The sequence below is a fragment of the Anolis carolinensis genome, unplaced genomic scaffold (assembly GCF_035594765.1).
Source record: "Anolis carolinensis isolate JA03-04 unplaced genomic scaffold, rAnoCar3.1.pri scaffold_9, whole genome shotgun sequence".
NCBI lineage: Eukaryota > Metazoa > Chordata > Lepidosauria > Squamata > Dactyloidae > Anolis > Anolis carolinensis.
In genome coordinates, this window is record NW_026943820.1 from 3,280,391 (window position 1) to 3,299,212 (window position 18,822).

Here is an 18,822-nt window from a genome sequence, read left to right on the forward strand (position 1 = left end):
GTGTTGACAACGTGGATTTAACGCAGTTTCAGGATATTAAGAGTGCATCTGCACTATGGAATTAAGGCCATTTCAGGCGGCTAAGGGTGCATCTACACTGTGAATTTAATGCAGTGTCAGGAGTCTTAAGGGAGCACACTCTGTAATTACTGTATATACTCGAGTATAAGCCTAGTTTTTCAGCCCTTTTTTAGGACTGAAAAAACCCTGCTCGGCTTATACTCGGGTGAGGGTCCTGGTGGGCTTATATTCAGGTCGGCTTATACTCAAGTATATACGGTATATTTATTATTTTTCTCTATTATTATTGGTATTGTTACATTTATTATTTTACTCTATTAATTATTATTATTACATTTATTATTTTACTCTATTATTTTTGTTACTTTTACATTTATTTTACTCTATTTATTATTACATTTATTATTTTACTGCATTTATTATTATTATTACATTTATTATTTCACTCTATTGTTATTAAAAGGATACATAAGCACATTTACATTGAAGAAGATGAAAATAATGATTTAGTCAGAATTGAACAGTCATATCTTAAATTACAGTTTGATGTAAAAATTCAAAAACATTGAAACTATGGATGCCTCGATTAATGTCATTTTATTGGTATCTTGGCTTATACTGGAGTCAATGTTTTCCCAGTTTTTTCGTGGTAAAATAAGGTGCCTCGGCTTATATTCGGGTCGGCTTATACTCGAGTATATACGGTAATTCATTTCAAGGGATCTTAAAAGTATATTTACATCGTGGATTCAATGCAGTTTCAGGATACTAAGGGGGCATGTAAACTGTGGATTCAATGCAATTTCAGGAAACTAAGGGTGCATCTACATGGTGGATTAAATACAGTTTCAGAATACCAAGATACAGTTTCAGGATACTGGATTCAATGTATCTAAATGAATTCAGTGCATTCAATGAATCCACACTGTGGTTTCAATGCAGTATCAGGAGACTTAAGGGAGCACACTCTGGAATGCATGCATTTCCAGGGGTCTTAAAAGGTGTATTTACACCATGGATTTAATGCATAAAGATGCATTTATTTACACCAGGCATAGGCGTTGCAACTGAAGTTTCAGTCCAAAACACTTGGAGGTTGAAGTTTGCCCTTGCCTAATTTACATTGTGGATTTAATGCAGTTTCAAGGGACTAAGGTTGCATCTACACTGTGGAATTAATGCAATTTTCAGGGAACATTTGCACAGTGGAAGGAATGCATTTCCAGGAGACCCACATAATGCAACTCAATGCAGTTTAAATATGAGCCTACACCAGGCCTGGGCCAACTTGGGCCCTCCAGGTGTTTTGGACTGCAACTCCCACAATTCCTAACAGCCTACCGGCTGTTAGGAATTGTGGGAGTTGCAGTCCAAAACACCTGGAGGGCCCAAGTTGGCCCAGGCCTGGTGTGGATTTGCTTCAGTTGAGATGTTGGATTGCAGCAAATGTCTCTGTCTTCATCTGCTGTCTTACTTGCAGCGCTGGCCCTGGTTTTCCTCCTCCGTCGTCACTCGCTCACGCCGGCAAAGAGGGGATAATCTCCTTAGCCCCTTTGGAGAGATTTCCTTTTGTGCGGGAAGGTGAAGAGCGAAGGCGTGGGGCTTGTACGCCGCTTTAAAACTCTTCCCCAATCGGCCCTTCCATCTTATCCTCTCCATCTTTCGCTAGTTGAGTTGTCAGGGCTGGATTTCCCTCGCTTTTTCCCCCTCACTCACTCTTTGCCGTGAGTTTGCAGCTTCTCAAAAGGCAAAGTGTCTTCATAAACAGGCAGAGAATCCTGTTGTTGTTAATAATATCATCACAACCACAATCCCATCATCATCATCATCACCACCACCACATTATCATCCCATTATTATTTTATTATGACACAGCAAACAAGATAGATATGCTGGATTTCATATATATGAAATCATCCCATTATTATTATTATTATTATTATTATTATTATTATTATTATTATTATTATTATATCATCAGCATCATCAACATGTCATCATCATTATCATCATTGTCATCACATATTATTATTATCACTACCACCATCATCCCATTATTATTATTATTATTGTCACCATCAGCATAGCATTATTATTATTATTATTATCATCATCATCATCATTTTCAACAAAACTTATTATTATTATTTTCATCAGCACCATCAACATCTCATCATCATTATCATCATCGTCATCATCACATCATCCTCCCGTTGTTGTTGTTGTTGTTGTTGTTGTTGTTATTATTATTATATCAGCACCATCGACATCTCATCATCCTTATCATCATCATCATCATCACATCATCCTATTATTATTATTATTATATCAGCACCATCAATATCTCATCATCATTATCATCATTGTCATCATCACATCATCCTCCCATTATTATTATTACTATTATCATCATCACATTATATTATTATTATTATTATTATTATTATTATTATTATTATTATTATTTCAGCACCATCAATATCTCATCATCATTATCATCATCGTTATCATCACATCATCCTCCCGTTATTATTATTATTATTATTATTATTATTATTATTATTATTATTATTATATCAGCACCATCAATATCTCATCGTTACCATCATTGTCATCATCACATCATCCTCCCATTATTATTATTACTATTATCATCATCACATTATATTATTATTATTATTATTATTATTATTATTATTATTATTATTATTATTATTTCAGCACCATCAATATCTCATCATCATTATCATCATCGTTATCATCACATCATCCTCCCGTTATTATTATTATTATTATTATTATTATTATTATTATTATTATTATTATTATTATTATATCAGCACCATCAATATCTCATCGTTACCATCATTGTCATCATCACATCATCCTCCCATTATTATTATTACTATCATCATCATCACATTATCATCATCTTATTATTATTATTACTATTATTACTATTATTATATCATCAGTATCATCAACATCTCATCATCATTGTCATCACATATTATTATTATCACTACCACCACCATCCCATTATTATCATTACCATCAGAATACCATTATTATTATTATGATTATTATCATCATCATCATCATCACCACCACCATCATCATTTTCAACACAACTTATTATTATTATTTTCATCAGTACCATGAACATCTCATCATCATTATCATCACAGATTATTATTATTCTTAGCATCACTTTTATCATCATCATCATCTGATCATTATTATTATCATCATCATCACCACATTATTATTATTATTATTATCAGCGTCAGCATCAGCATCCCATTATTATTACCATCATCATCATCATCATCACCCCATTACTATTATTATTACATCATCAGCACCATTATCATCATCATCATCCCATTATTATTATTATTATTATTACTATTATTATAATATCAGTGTCATCATCAGTATCCCATTATCATCATCATCATCATCATCATCCCATTATTATTATTACTATTATTATTATATCAGCATCAGCATCCCATTATTATTACCACCACCATTATTACCCCATTATTATTATTATTATTATTATTATTATTATTATTACATTATCAGCACCATCATCATTATCATCACTTCTTCTTTCTTCTTCTTTTTCTTTTTCTTCTTCTTATTACCACCATCATTATCTGATTATTAGTATCATCACCCTATTATTATTATTATTATTATTACATCATTAGCACTATTTTTTATTTATTTTATTTATTTCGTGTCAAAAGCATTGCATAATAAATAAATTTAAAAAGTGATTAAATTTATTTGTTAGCACCGTCAGTATCCCATTATCATCATGATCATCGGAGTTAAACTCTTGTGCCGGCTGAACTGCTGACCTGAAGGTGGGGTTAGCTGACCTGAAGGTTGCCGGCTCCGATCTGCGAGATGGGATGAGCTCCCATCTGTCAGCTCTAGCTTGTGGGGACATAAGGGAAGCCTCCCAGCAGAATGGTAACACATCCAGGTGTCTCCTGGGCAACATCTCTGTAGACGGCCAATTATCTTACAGTATGTTCTCAAGTCGCTTCTGACATGATTAAAAAAAATCACCATCATCATTATCTTGTTTCGGAGATACGGGGTGCTTTAAAGTTCGGACTAAAACCCATCACCAAGTTCCAGAAGCATTCAGCACCTTGGAGAGCTCCATTAGACTCCTTTTCCAAGCAACTAGCCATTTTAATTTGGGAGAAACAACGGAAGCATATTGGACAGCTCCCATAAAGTTCATACTAGAAACCGAAGCGGATTAACTGAATGTTTGATATGGAAACGGCGGCAAATCTGAGGCGAATCGCACCTTTGGTGCCCCCAATCCTTCCTCTGTGATTGAGAAGGCTCCCAAGGGAGCTCTCTACCTTTATTCTTTCTCTTTATTCATTTCTCTCTCTTCTTTTTGGCGACTTTATTATCATCGCAGGCGCAAACGCAGGCCCGATACCGGCCCCATTTGGTTAATGATCCTGGCGATAAGCGCGATTCCGATAACTTCCCGGCCAGCTGGCTGGTGGGAGCCAATCGGATGCCGCCTTTGCCAGGAAACCGATGGGGAGATAAGATAAGGGCGGAATTGTATTAACCTGCAGGGTGGTGAAACAAGCCCGGCACCACCAATGATCCAAGATTAGGGGCAGCGAGGCGGCAGAGAGAGAGAGAAAGAGAGCCGCGCAAACACCGCCGAGAGAGAGACGGACTTTGTTCCCTGCGATAATCGGGGAGATTGGCTCCAGCCATTAGCCGGACTGGGCCGGGCTCTGATTAATAAGCGCGTCATCGGGGATTCTATTCTTGCACTCGTTTCCATCAGGAACGCACCAAAGCCTGTCCGGTGTTGGATGCTAAGCAGGGTCGGCCCTGGTTCAGGATCGGATGGGAGGCCGCCGATGGATCCCGCTTGTCCGAGCCACTGCTGAGCCTTCCTTGTCCAAGAAAATCCATTAAATGCATGGGGTTGCTATATGTCAACGGGACACATTCACACCTAGCTGAGCTTGGATGCTAAGTAGGGTCGGCCCTGGTTCGGGATTGGATGGGAGGCCAATGATGGATCCCACTTGTCCAAGCCCCTGCTGAGTCTTCCTTGTCCAAGAAAATCCATTAAATGCATGGGATTGCTATATGTCAACGGGACACATTCACACCTAGCTGAGCTTGGATGCTAAGTAGGGTCGGCCCTGGTTCGGGATTGGATGGGAGGCCAATGATGGCTCCCACTTGTCCAAGCCCCTGCTGAGTCTTCCTTGTCCAAGAAAATCCATTAAATGCATGGGGTTGCTATATGTCAACAGGACACATTCACACCTAGCTGAGCTTGGATGCTAAGTAGGGTCCGCCCTGGTTCAGGATTGGATGGGAGGCCAATGATGGATCCCACTTGTCCAAGCCCCTGCTGAGTCTTCCTTGTCCAAGAAAACCCTATTAAATGCATTGGGTTGCTATATGTCAACGGGACGCATTCACACCTAGCTGAGTTTGGATGCTAAGTAGGGTCGGCCCTGGTTCAGGATTGAATGGGAGGCCGCCAATGGATTCCCCACTTGTCCGAGCCACTGCTGAGCCTTCATTGTCCAAAGAAAGCCCTATTAAATGCATGGGGTCGCAATAAGTCGCCTAGCTTGAATTTGGATGCTAAGCAGGGTCAGCCCTGGTTCGGACTTGGATGGTAGGCCGCCAATGGATCCCACCTGTCCAAGCCATCACTGAGCTTTCGTTGCCCAAGAAAGCCCTATTAAATGCATGGGGTCGCAATAAGTCGCCTAGTTTGAGTTTGGATGCTAAGTAGGGTCAGCCCTGGTTTGGGATTGGATGGGAGGCTGCTGATGGATTTCACCTGTCCAAGCCACTGCTGAGTGTGTATGAGTCCAAGAAAACCCTACTAAATACATAGGGTTGCTATATGTCAACAGGACACATTCACACCTAGGTGAGTTTGGATGCTAAGTAGGGTCAGCCCTGGTTCGGGATTGGATGGGAGGCCACCAATGGATTTCACCTGTCCGAGCCACTGCTGAGTCTTCCTTGTCCAAGAAAATCCTATCAAATGCATCGGGTTGCCATAAGTCAATAGGACACATGCACACCTAGCTTGAGTATGGATGCTAAGTAGGGTTAGCCCTGGTTAGGACTTGGATGGGAGACCGCCAATGAATCCTAAGCAATTTTTCAAAGGAAGGAACCGGCAAATCCATCTCTGAGTCTTTTTTGCCTAAGAAATCCCTTTGAATTTAATAAGGTTGCCATATATGTTGTCAAAGGTTGCCATAAGTCATAAGAGCCCATGCACGCTTTAATGCGCAGAGGATGGGAAATGAATGAGATGAACTCGACCTCTTAACATAAAAAGGCAACAGGGCAGCCCACGTGCAGGGAGACATTTTTGGGGGGAAAATCCCAAAACACCATGTTCAGTTACTTGTATGCAATACAGTGTTTTTGATGGTGGAATATGCTGCTGCCTGGGCTGGGTGGCCATCTGCTGGGAGGGATCGGATTGTGTCTTCCTGCCAAAATGAGATCAGGAGGTCTCTTCCAAAAATATGATGTTATGACCGCGATGGAGGGAGGAAGGGGATGGTTGGCTTGGCCCTATTTTGGTCCTGGAACGGTTTGCTCCTTCTCCTCCTCCTCCTCGTCCTCTCGTCTTATCAGGGCCGGCGTGTTTTCCTCTGGTGGGGATAGATACACACAAGATGGAGTGCTCTGACATGGAAAGTGTCAGGCAAAGGCTCTTATCGCGGAGACGTGGTCTCCTGACCCAAACGCAACTGATTAGCCGGCAAGAAACGTAGGAAGAGGAGGGGGACCGGGCAGAGAATGAGGGGGAAAGTGGGTATCGTCCCCCCCCAAAACTGCCCCAAGGAAGTTGGGATGAACAACACTAGGAGGCCATTTAGACTGTAGAAGGAATGCAGTTTGAAACTCCTCTTTCACTGCCATAATAATCTATCAATCTATATATAAATGTAATGTGCGCACTTAACAACAAACAACAAAAGTTAACAACAAAACCACTGGGCCAAATCACGCCAAATTTGGCCACTTTCCGAGGAGTGACCTTGCAGCTTCAAAGCCTGGCTGCTTCATCCCTAGGGGACTCCATTGTTTTCCAACTTGCATACCATTGAATAGCCTCGCAGCTTCAAAGCCTGGCTGCTTCATCCCTAGAGGATGCCATTGTTTTCCAACTTGCATACCATTGAATAGCCTTGCAGCTTCAAAGCCTGGCTGCTTCATCCCTAGGGGACTCCATTGTTATCCAACTTGAATACCATTGAATAGCCTTGCAGCTTCGAAACCTGGCTGCTTCATACCCAGGGGACTCCTTTGTTGGCCAACTTGATTAACATTGAATATCCTTGCAGCTTCAAAGCCTGGCTGCTTCGTACCTAGGGGACTCCATTGTTATCCAACTTGAATACAATTTAATATCCTTGCAGCTTCAAAGCCTGGCTGCGTCGTACCTAGGGGACTCCATTGTTGGCCAACTTGAATACCATTGAATAGCCTTGCAGCTTGAAAGCCTGGCTGCTTCATACCTAGGGGACGCCATTGTTATCCAACTTGATTACCATTGAATAGCCTTGCAGCTTCAAAGCCTGGCTGCTTCATACCTAGGGGATGCCATTGTTATCCAATTTGAATACCGTTGAATAGCCTTGCAGCTTCAAAGCCTGGCTGCTTCATACGTAGGAGACTCCATTGTTATCCAACTTGAATACCATTGAATAAGTAGCAAGCAGCCAGGTTTTGAAGCAGCCAGGCTATTCATTGTAATTCTAGCAGCCTGAAAAAACCATTCCCCTAGAATGCAAGTGCCCAGGCTTCCAAGCAGCAAGCCTATTCTGTTGCATTCTAACTCACCAAACAAGGATTCCCATAAGAAGGTAACGGCCAGGCTTTGAGGCTGCAAGGCTATTCACTGCTATTCCACCTGGCCAACAAAGGATTCCCATAAATCACAGCAACGCGTGGCCGGGCACAGCTAGTTATGTTATAATTATATTATTATAGGAGAGAGCAATACATGCGTGCATGCATGAATGCAATTTCAAATTGCATTATACAGCAGTGTGGATCCAGCTGATCCTTCAACTGGGACGTATCTCTTGCAAATGCCGATCTATGGAAGGGTGGCATTTATCACTTGGAGGTATATCCCAATCCATGGCTGTTCTTTTTCTTTTGCTGATGAATTGTGGTTTTGGGAAGTGCAAAAAGGGCGATTTCGGAATGAAACATCCCAAAAAGCCCTGGCCAGATCTCCCAAGCGCTGTGTTCCTTTGGCTTTATGGAGCAAAGCAGCCTAAATCGTGTGGGTGGGCTTTTGCTTAAAGCCTGGGGTCTGTCTCTTTCTCTCCCCGCCATAAATCAAGCCAAGGCCTTGGCATTAAAAACCCTCCCAATGGATAGAAAAAAAGGGTGAAACTTGCATGTACTGTACTACTAAGTGCCTTGGATTCCTCTTTTCAACATTCATTTCTAAAGTCAGTTGAATAACCACAATCCCGTTGCATCCTTCTGTCTTTTGCCAAAATGGTGCAGGCTTTTAACATTATTTTTAAGTCTCTCTCTGTGATTTTACTTATTTTTTACTGTAACAGTAATTCCATTTTAATGTTGACATGTTGTTGGTTTTCAAGTTGTAATTTATCCTGTTTATAGTGTTGGGAACTGCTTTTGCAATTTGTATTGTGTATAGTGTTCGGTAGCCAATTTGAGTCTCGTTTGAGATAGAAAAATGGGCTATTATTATTATTACTATTATTATTATTATTTTATTATGACACAGCAAACAAGATAGATATGCTGGATTTCGTATCACAAAATCACAAGTCGAACACTTCCCAAGTGTCTGGGACTATTATTATTATTATTATTATTATTATTATTATTATTATTATTATTATTTTATGACACAGCAAACAAGATAAATATGCTGGATTTCGTATCACAAAATCACAAGTCGAACACTTCCCAAGTGTCTGGGACTATTATTATTATTATTATTATTATTATTATTATTATTATTATTATTATTTTATGACACAGCAAACAAGATAAATATGCTGGATTTCGTATCACAAAATCACAAGTCGAACACTTCCCAAGTGTCTGGGACTATTATTATTATTATTATTATTATTATTATTATTATTATTATTATGAAAATTATGACACAGCAAACAAGATAGATATGCTGGATTTCGTTTCACAAAACCACAAGTTGAACACTTCCCAAGTGTCTAGGACTGTGTGATGTATTTTCGGATGATGCATGCAGATCCCAGCAGGGTGGCCTTTTGCAGTTGGCAGATCCTAATTTTGTCAATGTCTATTGTTTCCAAATGCCGGCTGAGATCTCTTAGCACAGCACCCAATGTGCTGATCACCACCGGGACCACCTGCACTGGTTTCTGCCAGAGTCTTTGCAGTTCAAAGACTATTATTATTATTATTATTATTATTATTATTATTATTATTATTATTATTATTATTAGCTGTTCAGCCAGCATTACAATACTTCAAATGCTCAGTATCATTATTATTCCACCCTGACGTTAGGAAGAACTTCTTGAGGATTAGAGCTGGTTCACAGTGCTGGAGTCTCTTTCTCTGGAGGGTTTTCAGCAAAGGCTGGATAGCCATCTGTCGGGAGAGCTTTGGTTGTGTCTTTCTGCCATGACAGAAGGGGGCTTTGTGTGCCCCCTTCCAATTCTGTGATTCTATGAAAGACCAGGATTTCTCCCTGCTCATGTGTCTCTTTCCCGGATGTCTTTAAACAGAGGCTGGATGGCCATCTGTCGGGAGGGCTTTCATTGCGTCTTTCTGTATGGCGAAGTGGGTTGGACTGGATGGACCTTAGGTGTCCCAACTCTAGGATTCTATGATTCAGTCAATGGACCAATCAGTAAATTTCTATGCTCAATAATAGGGTTGGACTGGATGGCCCTTGGGTCCCCCTTCCAACTCAAGGATTTTGTGATTCAATCAATAGATCAATCAATTTCTGTGTGAAACAACGAGGTTGGACTGGATGACCTTTGGGTGCCCCTTCCATCTCTAGGATTCTATGATACAGTCAATGGACCAATCAATTAATTTCTATGCTCAATAATAGGATTGGACTGGATGGCCTTTGGGTGCCCCTTCCAACTGTAGGATTCTATGATTCAGTCAATGGACCAATCAATTAATTTCTAGGTTTAGCAATAGGGTTGGACTGGACGACCCTTTGGTGCCCCTTCCAACTCTAGGATTCTATGATCCATTCAATGGACCAATCAATTAATTTCTATATTTAATAATAGGTTTGGACTGGATGGCCTTTGGGTGCCCCTTGCAATTCTAGAATTCTATGATTCATTCAATGGATCCATCAATTTCTAGGTTTAGTAATAGGTTTGGACTGGATGGCCTTTGGGTGTCCCTCCCAACTCTAGGATTCTGTGATTCAGTCAATGGGCAAATCAATTCATTTCTATGTTTAGTATTAGGGTTGGACTGGATGGCCTTTGGGTGCCCCTCCCGACTTTGGGATGCTGTGATTTGTATGTCTGGAGAGAGGGAGCCTCTGCATTTGGCTTCATTAGGACCCTCCCTCCGCTTGGCGAGCGCGCTTAATGGCCCCGATGGGCCGATAAGCGCCCGGGTTTAATGGCCGAGATAACATGGAAATCGGGCGGCCGAAAATGTTTTAGCTGCACCTTCATCTTTCAGCGGCAGATAAGGTGGCAGCTAAGCAATACCCCAGATGGATGGGGAAGGGAGGCTCCCTTGGGTTGGGAAGCGGGGCCAGAGGAATGGACGGAGGAGGAGGAGGAGGCCCCGGAGAGGCAGGCTGGACCGGATCCAGGGGGAACTACAACTCCCAGAACTTGTGCTCGGAGAAGCCACAGCCCTCTCCAAGCACTCCAAAGATATCCAAAGCCACAGCCTTCTCCAAGCACACCAAAGAAATCCCATTTGGATGCTCTTCAAGAATGCTCTATGCACATTGAATGGGTCACATTCCCAAGCTCGGCCCTTTGTGGGAACTACAACTCCCAGAATGTGTGCTCGGAGAAGCCGCAGCCTTCTCCAAGCATGCCAAAGATATCCAAAGCCACAGCATTCTCCAAGCACACCAAATAAATCCATTTTAATGCTCTTCAAGGATGTTCTATGCATGTTGAATGGGTTGCATTCCCAAGCTCGGACCTTTGTGGGAACTACAACTCCCAGAACTTGTGCTTGGAGAAGCCACAACCCTCTCCAAGCACTCCAAAGATATCCAAAGCCACAGCATTCTCCAAGCACGCCAAATAAATCAATTTGAATGCTCTGCAAGCATGCCCTGTGCATGTTGAATAGGTCACATTCCCAAGCTCGGCCCTTTGTGGGAACTGCAAGTCCCAGAATAATAATAATAATAATAATAATAATAATAATAATAATAATAATAATAATAATAATAAAGAACTTGTGCTTCGAGAAGCCACAGCTTTCTCCAAGCACACCAAAGGGATCCAAAGCCACAGCCTTTTCCAAGCACACCAAATAAATCCCATTTGGATGCTCTTGAAGGATGCTCTATGCATGTTGAATGGGTCGCATTCCCATGCTCAGCCCTTTGTGGGAACTACAACTTCCAGAACATGTGCTTGGATAAGTGGCAGCCTTCTCCAAGCATGCCAGAGATATCCAAAGCCGCAGCATTCTCCAAGCACACCAAAAAATCCCATTTTGATGCTCTTCAAGGATGCTCTATGCACGTTGAATGGGTTGCATTCCCATGCTCGGCCCTTTGTGGAAACTGCAACTCCCAGAATAATAATAATAATAATAATAATAATAATAATAATAATAATAATAATAATAATGAACTTGTTCTTCGAGAAGCCACAGCTTTCTCCAAGCACGCCAAAGGAATCCACAGCCACAGTCTTCTCCAAGCACACCAAAGGGATCCATGTGGATGCTTTGCAAGCATTCTCTATGCACATTGAATAGGTCACATTCCCAAGCTCAGCCCTTTGCGGGAACTACAGCTCCCAGAACTTGTACTTCGAGAAGCTGCACCCTACTCCAAGCACACCAGAGAAATCCATCTGGGTGCTCTGCAAGCATGCTCTGTGCATGTTGACTGGGTTGCATTCCCAAGCCCGGCCCTTTGTGGGAACTACAACTCCCAGAACTTGGGCTCAGAGAAGCCCCAACCTTCTGCAAGCACACCAGAGAAATCCATTTGGGTCCTTTGCAAGCATTCTCTATGCACGTCGAATAGGTCACATTCCCAAGCTCGGCCCTTTGTAGGAACTACAACTCCCAGAGCGTGGGCTTGGAGAATCCGCAGCCTTCTCCAAGCACGCCAAAGGGATCCATGTGGGTGCTTTGCAAAGCATAGCTTATTCCCTCCCATTGATGCACTTTGACGCCACTTTAACCTCTTTGGAATCATAGGAGTTGTAGTTTTGCAAGGTCTTGAGGCTTTTCCTGCCAAACTACAACTCCATTGACCCCATGGCGTTGAGCCGTGGGAGTTTAAGTGCAGGCAAACTGCATTAATTTTAAATGGAAACAACAGCCGGTTCTGTACTGCCACATAATGCATTAAATAATGGATCTACACTGAACATATAATTCAGTTTCAAGCTGCATTATATGGCACTGTAACTCTAGCCATAGACTCTGGAGGCCTGGGTCTCAATCTGAAACACTCTCAACCTCAAAGGAAAGAAAAATTCTTTAAGTTGGAAAGAATGGCAGATTGTTGTGCACTTTCCGGTCTGTATGGCTATGTTCTAGAAGCATTCTCTCCTGACGTTTCACCCACATCTATGGCAAATTGAACAACCATCAACACCGACATCTCTGCACCTTTGCATTCATTTTCCATATGATGGAATGAAGGGCGGGTGGTTGTTCATTTTCCAGGCTGTATGGCTATGTTCTAAAAGCATTCTCTCCTGACGTTTCACCCACATCTATGGCAACTTGAGCGGCCATGAACACTGACATCTCTGCACCTTTACATTTAGTTTCCATACAATGCAAAGTCATGAATTAATGTCTATTTCTCTTATTTATGAATAGCTGAGCTGGAGATGATGACTTCCGAGGAGGGAAACAAGCCACAGGCCAAGCAGAACGTGCCGGAAGGAGTGTCATGGGGTCCCTACCGGGGCAACATCCAAAGCGAGGCCTCGTCTCCTGGACACGGAGAGCAGGTAAGGACACGGAGAAATCCCTTACGGTCATGAAAATTATTTTTCTCATGCAAAATGGCTCTCGTTTTGGTGTATTGCAACTCCCAGCTTTGCTTGTTTGTTTGGGGTGGTTTCTGGGATTTGCAATCCACCTAAAAAAGAACCATTCCAAGGTTTTATGCCAATGATGCCATGCAAAGCGGCCGTCCACAGGTAACGACAACCTCCCCTGCGCGGCTAATCCTATTATTTCTCGAAAGCATCAGACCTGCAATGCCTCCTTTTGAAATCCCAACAGGAGCCGGGTTTAACTCACAGCTGCTCCGCTGCAGATCCGTTGGGTTCAGGCCATTTATCTGCACATGAGAGCTGTGAGCGCATGCAGTTGACCAATGTGCAAAAAGGATGCAAAAGAGTCAAGGCCGGGAGAAAAAAAGAGCATCTTGGTGCATCTGCACTGTAAAATAAATGCAGTTTTGACACCACTTATGCCCACTCCGCACTTGACAACCATGAGCACATGCAGGTGACCAATGTGCAAAAAAGATGCACATTAGTCAAGGCAGGGAGGGGGGAAAAGAGCATCTTGATGCATCTGCATTGTAAAATGAATAATAATAATAATAATAATAATAATAATAATAATAATAATAATAACTTTATTTTTACATCCCGCCTCCATCTCTCTGCAGGGATTCGAGGTGGCTCACAAGGGGCAAAGCCCGCATATCCACAATAAGCAAAATAAAATACAGTTACAATAAAATGAACACAATAGACATATAACATTAAATGGATTAAACCCGCATTTTAACATCAATATAATAATAAGTAATAAGTAAAACTTATTACTTAAACTTATGCCCTTCCATGATGGAATCCTGGGAGTTGTAGTTTGGTGAGGCAGGGACACTCTTTGAGTAGAGAAAATTAAACCTCTTGTAAAGCTACAACGGAGCCCCCAGATGGTGCAGCAGGTTAAACCACTAAGCTGCTGAACTTGCTGACCAAAAGGTTGGCGGTTTGAATCCAGGGAGTGGAGTGAGCTCCCGCTGTTAGCCCCAGCTTCCGCCAAAACGACCACTCCTTGGAATTTGATAGCAGCGAGCCTTGTAAAGCTATAACTCCCAGGAATTTGATAGCAGTGACCCTTGCAAAACTACAACTCCCAGGTCAGGAAGAGTCGGAAGCGGCGGAACGAATAAACAACAACTCCCTTAATTTCATAGCAGTGAACCTTATAAAACTACCACTCCCAGGGTTCCACAGTGGTGAACCTTGTAAAACTACAACTCCTGGAATTTGATAGCAGTGAACTTTATAAAGCAATAACTCCCAGGATTCCATGCAGCAAACCTTGTAAAGCTACGACACCCGGGATTTGATAGCAGTGAGCCTTGTAAAACTACAACTCCCAGGATTCCATAGTGGTGGGCCTTGTAAAACTACAACTCCTTGGAATTTGATAGCAGTGAACTTTGTTAAACAATAACTACCAGGATTCCATAGCAGTGAACCATGTAAAGCTACGACTCCTGGGATTCGATAGCAATGACCCTTGTAAAACTACGACTCCCAGGAATCGATAGCAGTGGGCCTGGTCTGTGACGTCAGGAAGAGCCAGAAGCGACTGGAGGAATAAACAACAACCAGGTCTGGGCACCGCAACGTAAGGGAGATGTGGAATGTGGCGGCTCAAAGGATCGAGGGTCTGGAGAACAGTCCCTATGAGGAGCGGCTGAAAGAGCTGTGGAAGAGAAGGCTGAGAGAGAGGAGACGTGATGAGTGCCATGGATCAAGCAATGGCTTCAAACTGTGGGAAATAAAGAAGATTCCACCAGAACATCAGGAAGAACTTCCTCACCATGAGAGAGCTGTTCAACAGTGGAACTCTCCGCCTCGGGAGAGTTTCAAAGCTTTGGAGGCTTTGAAACAGAGCCTATATGGGGGTTCTTTGAAGGCGATTTTCCTGCTCCTTGGTCAGACTGGATGGTCAGGAGTCCGGTGGAGGTGCCTTCTTGGGAGCCTTTGAAGCGGCGGCTGGATGGCCATCTGCCGGGGGGGATTTGAATGGGATTTTCGTGCTCCTTGGCCGAACAGGGTCTCTGCAACCGAGGCGGAGGAGGAGGAGGGAAGGCCAGGGCTGGGAACCATCAACGGGGCTCCCGATAAGGGAAGCTGCTGAAAAGGGAGCAAAAATATTTAGACAATAAGCGAAGTATCAGGGAAAAAGGCAGCCGGCGCGGAGGGCCTATCTCTGAGGAATCAATCATCCTGCACCGGTTGTCTGGACATGCGGCGCCACGGGAGAGATAGCCGCCGAGCTGGCAAGATAAGGGTTAATCAAGGATTTAATTCGGCAGAAAAAAGAAAGGAAAGAGAGGAAGATAAAACGGGGAGGCTGGGGTGGAGAGACAGAGCGAGAAAGAGAGAGAGAGCCTTGGACGGGTTCCCAGCAGACCCTCCTCCTCCTCCCTCCGCTCCTTCTTTCCAAGCCCCCCAAAAAGAGACATCAATCATCTCCCACAAGGGTGCTTTTTGGGGGTATTGTATATTTAGGGGTCCCCAAAACGCACTTCATGCCCAAGACTGGGCGCTCGTGGGTGACGTTTGGAGACATTTTAGACCATGCATAGGCAAACTTCAGCACTTGGGGTGTCTTGGACTACAACTCCCACAATTCCATAGCGGTGAGACGTGTAATACTACAACTCCCAGGATTTCTTAGCTGCGATCCTTGTAAAACTACAACTCCTGGGATTCCAAAACAGTGACCTTGTAAAACTACAACTCCCGGAATTTCATAGTGGTGACTTGTAAAACTACAGCTCCTGGAATTTCATAGCAGTGAGACTTGTAAAGCTACAACTCCCAGAATTCCTTAGTAGTGAGCCTTGTAAAACTACAACTCACAGGATTCCATAGCAATGTGCCTTGTAAAAATACAACTTCCAGGATTTCTTAGCAGTGAGCCTTGTAAAACTACAACTCTCGGAATGTCGTAGCAATGAGCCTTGTAAAATTACAACTCCCGGAATGTCATAGCAGTGAGCCTTGTAAAACTACAACTCCCAGAATTCCTTAGTAGTGAGCCTTGTAAAACTACAACTCCCAGAATTCCTTAGCAGTGACCCTTGTAAAACTATAACTCCCGGAATGTCATAGCAGTGAGCCTTGTAAAACTGCAACTCTTGGGATTCCACAGCAGTGAGTTGTGTAATTCTACAACTCCCAGAATTTCATAGCAGAGAGCCTTGTAAAACTACAACTCCCGGAATTTCGTAGTGGTGACCTTGTAAAGCTACAACTCACAGGATTCCATTGCAGTGAGCTGTGTAGTACTACAACTTCTAGGATTACATAGCAATGAGCCTTGTAATACTACAACTCCTGGAATTTCATAGCAGTGGGCCATGTAAAACTACAACTCCTGGAATTTCATAGCAATGAACCTTGTAAAACTACAACAACTCCTGGGATTTGATAGCAATGACCCTTGCAAAACTACAACTCCCAGGATTCCATAGCAGTGAACCATGGCAGCGAAAGGTGTGCCAGACTGCATCCATTCCCGAAGGCCAGGCACTTATGCATGGAAGTGGCTCCAGAATGGGTCCCCGGTTTGGACGAATCCCGTCCTCATCTTTGGTTGCAAGGAATCCCCTTTTTCCCCCTGGGTTCCGGCTTCCACTCAGAGCCGCCGAATCCCTCTCCTTCCCTTCCTTTGGCGCATGCAAAGTGGGGTCCGCGCTGGCTGCCCCAGATCCCGCGTCCCAAGCGGATGCGCCCGGGATCCAGTTTCCGATGGTTATCGCGGCCTCGGCGGATCGGAGACACTGACCTCTTTGTTTCCAGAACAAGGAGCGCTTATCCGACGCTTCTCTCCCCGGTCCCTTTGTGTATGTGTGTCTGTGTGTGTCTGGCAAGGCCATGGCTGTGAACGGAGCATGCATGCGCCAATGTGGGCCTGTTTATAGGACAACAAGGGGGAAAGGATGCGCATTGCGCACCTATGGAGCGGCCTCTTTAAAGTCCGTATTCGAGAGAGATTGGTTGCAAAAGGATCTCAGGGATTTGGTGAAGGTGATCCGGATGCATCACTGCGCATCATTAAGTTTATAAACAGAGGCTGGGTGGCCATCTGCCGGGAAGGCTTGGATTTATTTATTTTATTTATTACATCATTTCCATCCCGTCCTTGAAGTCCTTATTCAAGAGAGATTGGTTGCCAAAGGATCTCAGGGATTTGGTGATGGCAACCTGGGTGCATCACTGCGCATCGTTACGTTTATAAACAGAGGCTGGGTGGCCATCTGCCAGGAAGGCTTGGATTTATTTATTTTATTTATTACATCATTTCCATCCCGCCCTTGAAGTCTGTATTCGAGAGAGATTGGTTGCCAAAGGATCTCAGGGATTTGGTGATGGCGATCCGGGTGCATCATTACGTTTATAAACAGAGGCTGGGTGGCCATCTGCCGGGAAGGCTTGGATTTATTTATTTTATTTATTACATCATTTCTATCCCGCCCTTGAAGTCCTTATTCGAGAGAGATTGGTTGCCAAAGGATCTCAGGGATTTGGTGAGGCGATCCGGGTGCATCATTACGTTTATAAACAGAGGCTGGGTGGCCATCTGCCGGGAAGGCTTGGATTGTGTCCTCCTGGGTAGCCATCTGCCAGGGTGGTTTGGATTGTGTCTTCCTGCCTGGGGTTGGACTAAATGGCCTTTGGGGATCCCTTACAAGCGTTCCATTCTACCGACCACATGTGTCAGAATGAGGTTGGATTGGATGACCTTTGGAGGCCTCTTTCAAACTCTAGGATTTGGAACAATGGTGTCCAACTGCCCCTTATGTTGGAGAAGACAAAATGATGGTCAGGGAAGGAATTATAGTTCGTACAGGAAGGAAAAATGCAATGTCTTCATCAAGATAGATAGATAGATAGATAGATAGATAGATAGATAGATAGATAGATAGATAGATAGATAGATAGATCAGCGTTTCTCAAAAGACAGATCATCAAAGACCATCAGAAAACACATATTTTGGATGGTGTTGGGACGATCCATTTGGCAGAGAAGGCTGAGGATCTCTCTGCCACTCCTTTGGCCCAATTCTATCGTTCAAGGGGCTCTTCGATTGTAGGTGAACTATAAATCCCAGCAACTACAACTCCCAAATGTCAAGGTCTATTTTCCCCAAGCTCCGCCAGTGTTTACATTTGGGCATATTGAGTATTCGTGCCAAGTTTGGTCCATGTCCATCATTGTTTGAGTCCACAGTGCTGTGTGGATGAAGAGAACTACAACTCCCAAACTCAAGGCCAATGCGCACCAAACCTTTTAGGTATTTTCTGTTGTTCATGGGACTTCTGTGTGCCGAAATTGGCTCAATTCCATCATCGGTGGAGTTCTGAATGTTCTTTGAATGTAGGTGAACTATAAATCCCAGCAACTACAACTCCCAAATGGCAAAGTCTATTCTCCCCACACTCCTCCAGTGTTCACATTTGGACATATTGAGTATCCATGCCAAGTTTGTTCCAGATCCATCATTATTTGGAGTCCACGGTGCTT

The 18,822-nt window shown here is 43.2% G+C and overlaps 1 protein-coding gene across 2 annotated transcripts in view; it reads left to right on the forward strand.

The window, feature by feature from the left end:
- The window catches only part of zfpm1 (zinc finger protein, FOG family member 1), a 104,192-nt gene that overhangs the window by 70,606 nt on the left and 14,764 nt on the right, over positions 1-18,822 (forward strand). For both annotated transcript variants that reach the window (XM_062961644.1, XM_062961643.1), the window contains exon 4: positions 13,129-13,262. In XM_062961644.1, coding sequence (XP_062817714.1) covers positions 13,129-13,262 — 134 coding nt within the window. The remainder of the gene's footprint in view (positions 1-13,128; positions 13,263-18,822) is intronic.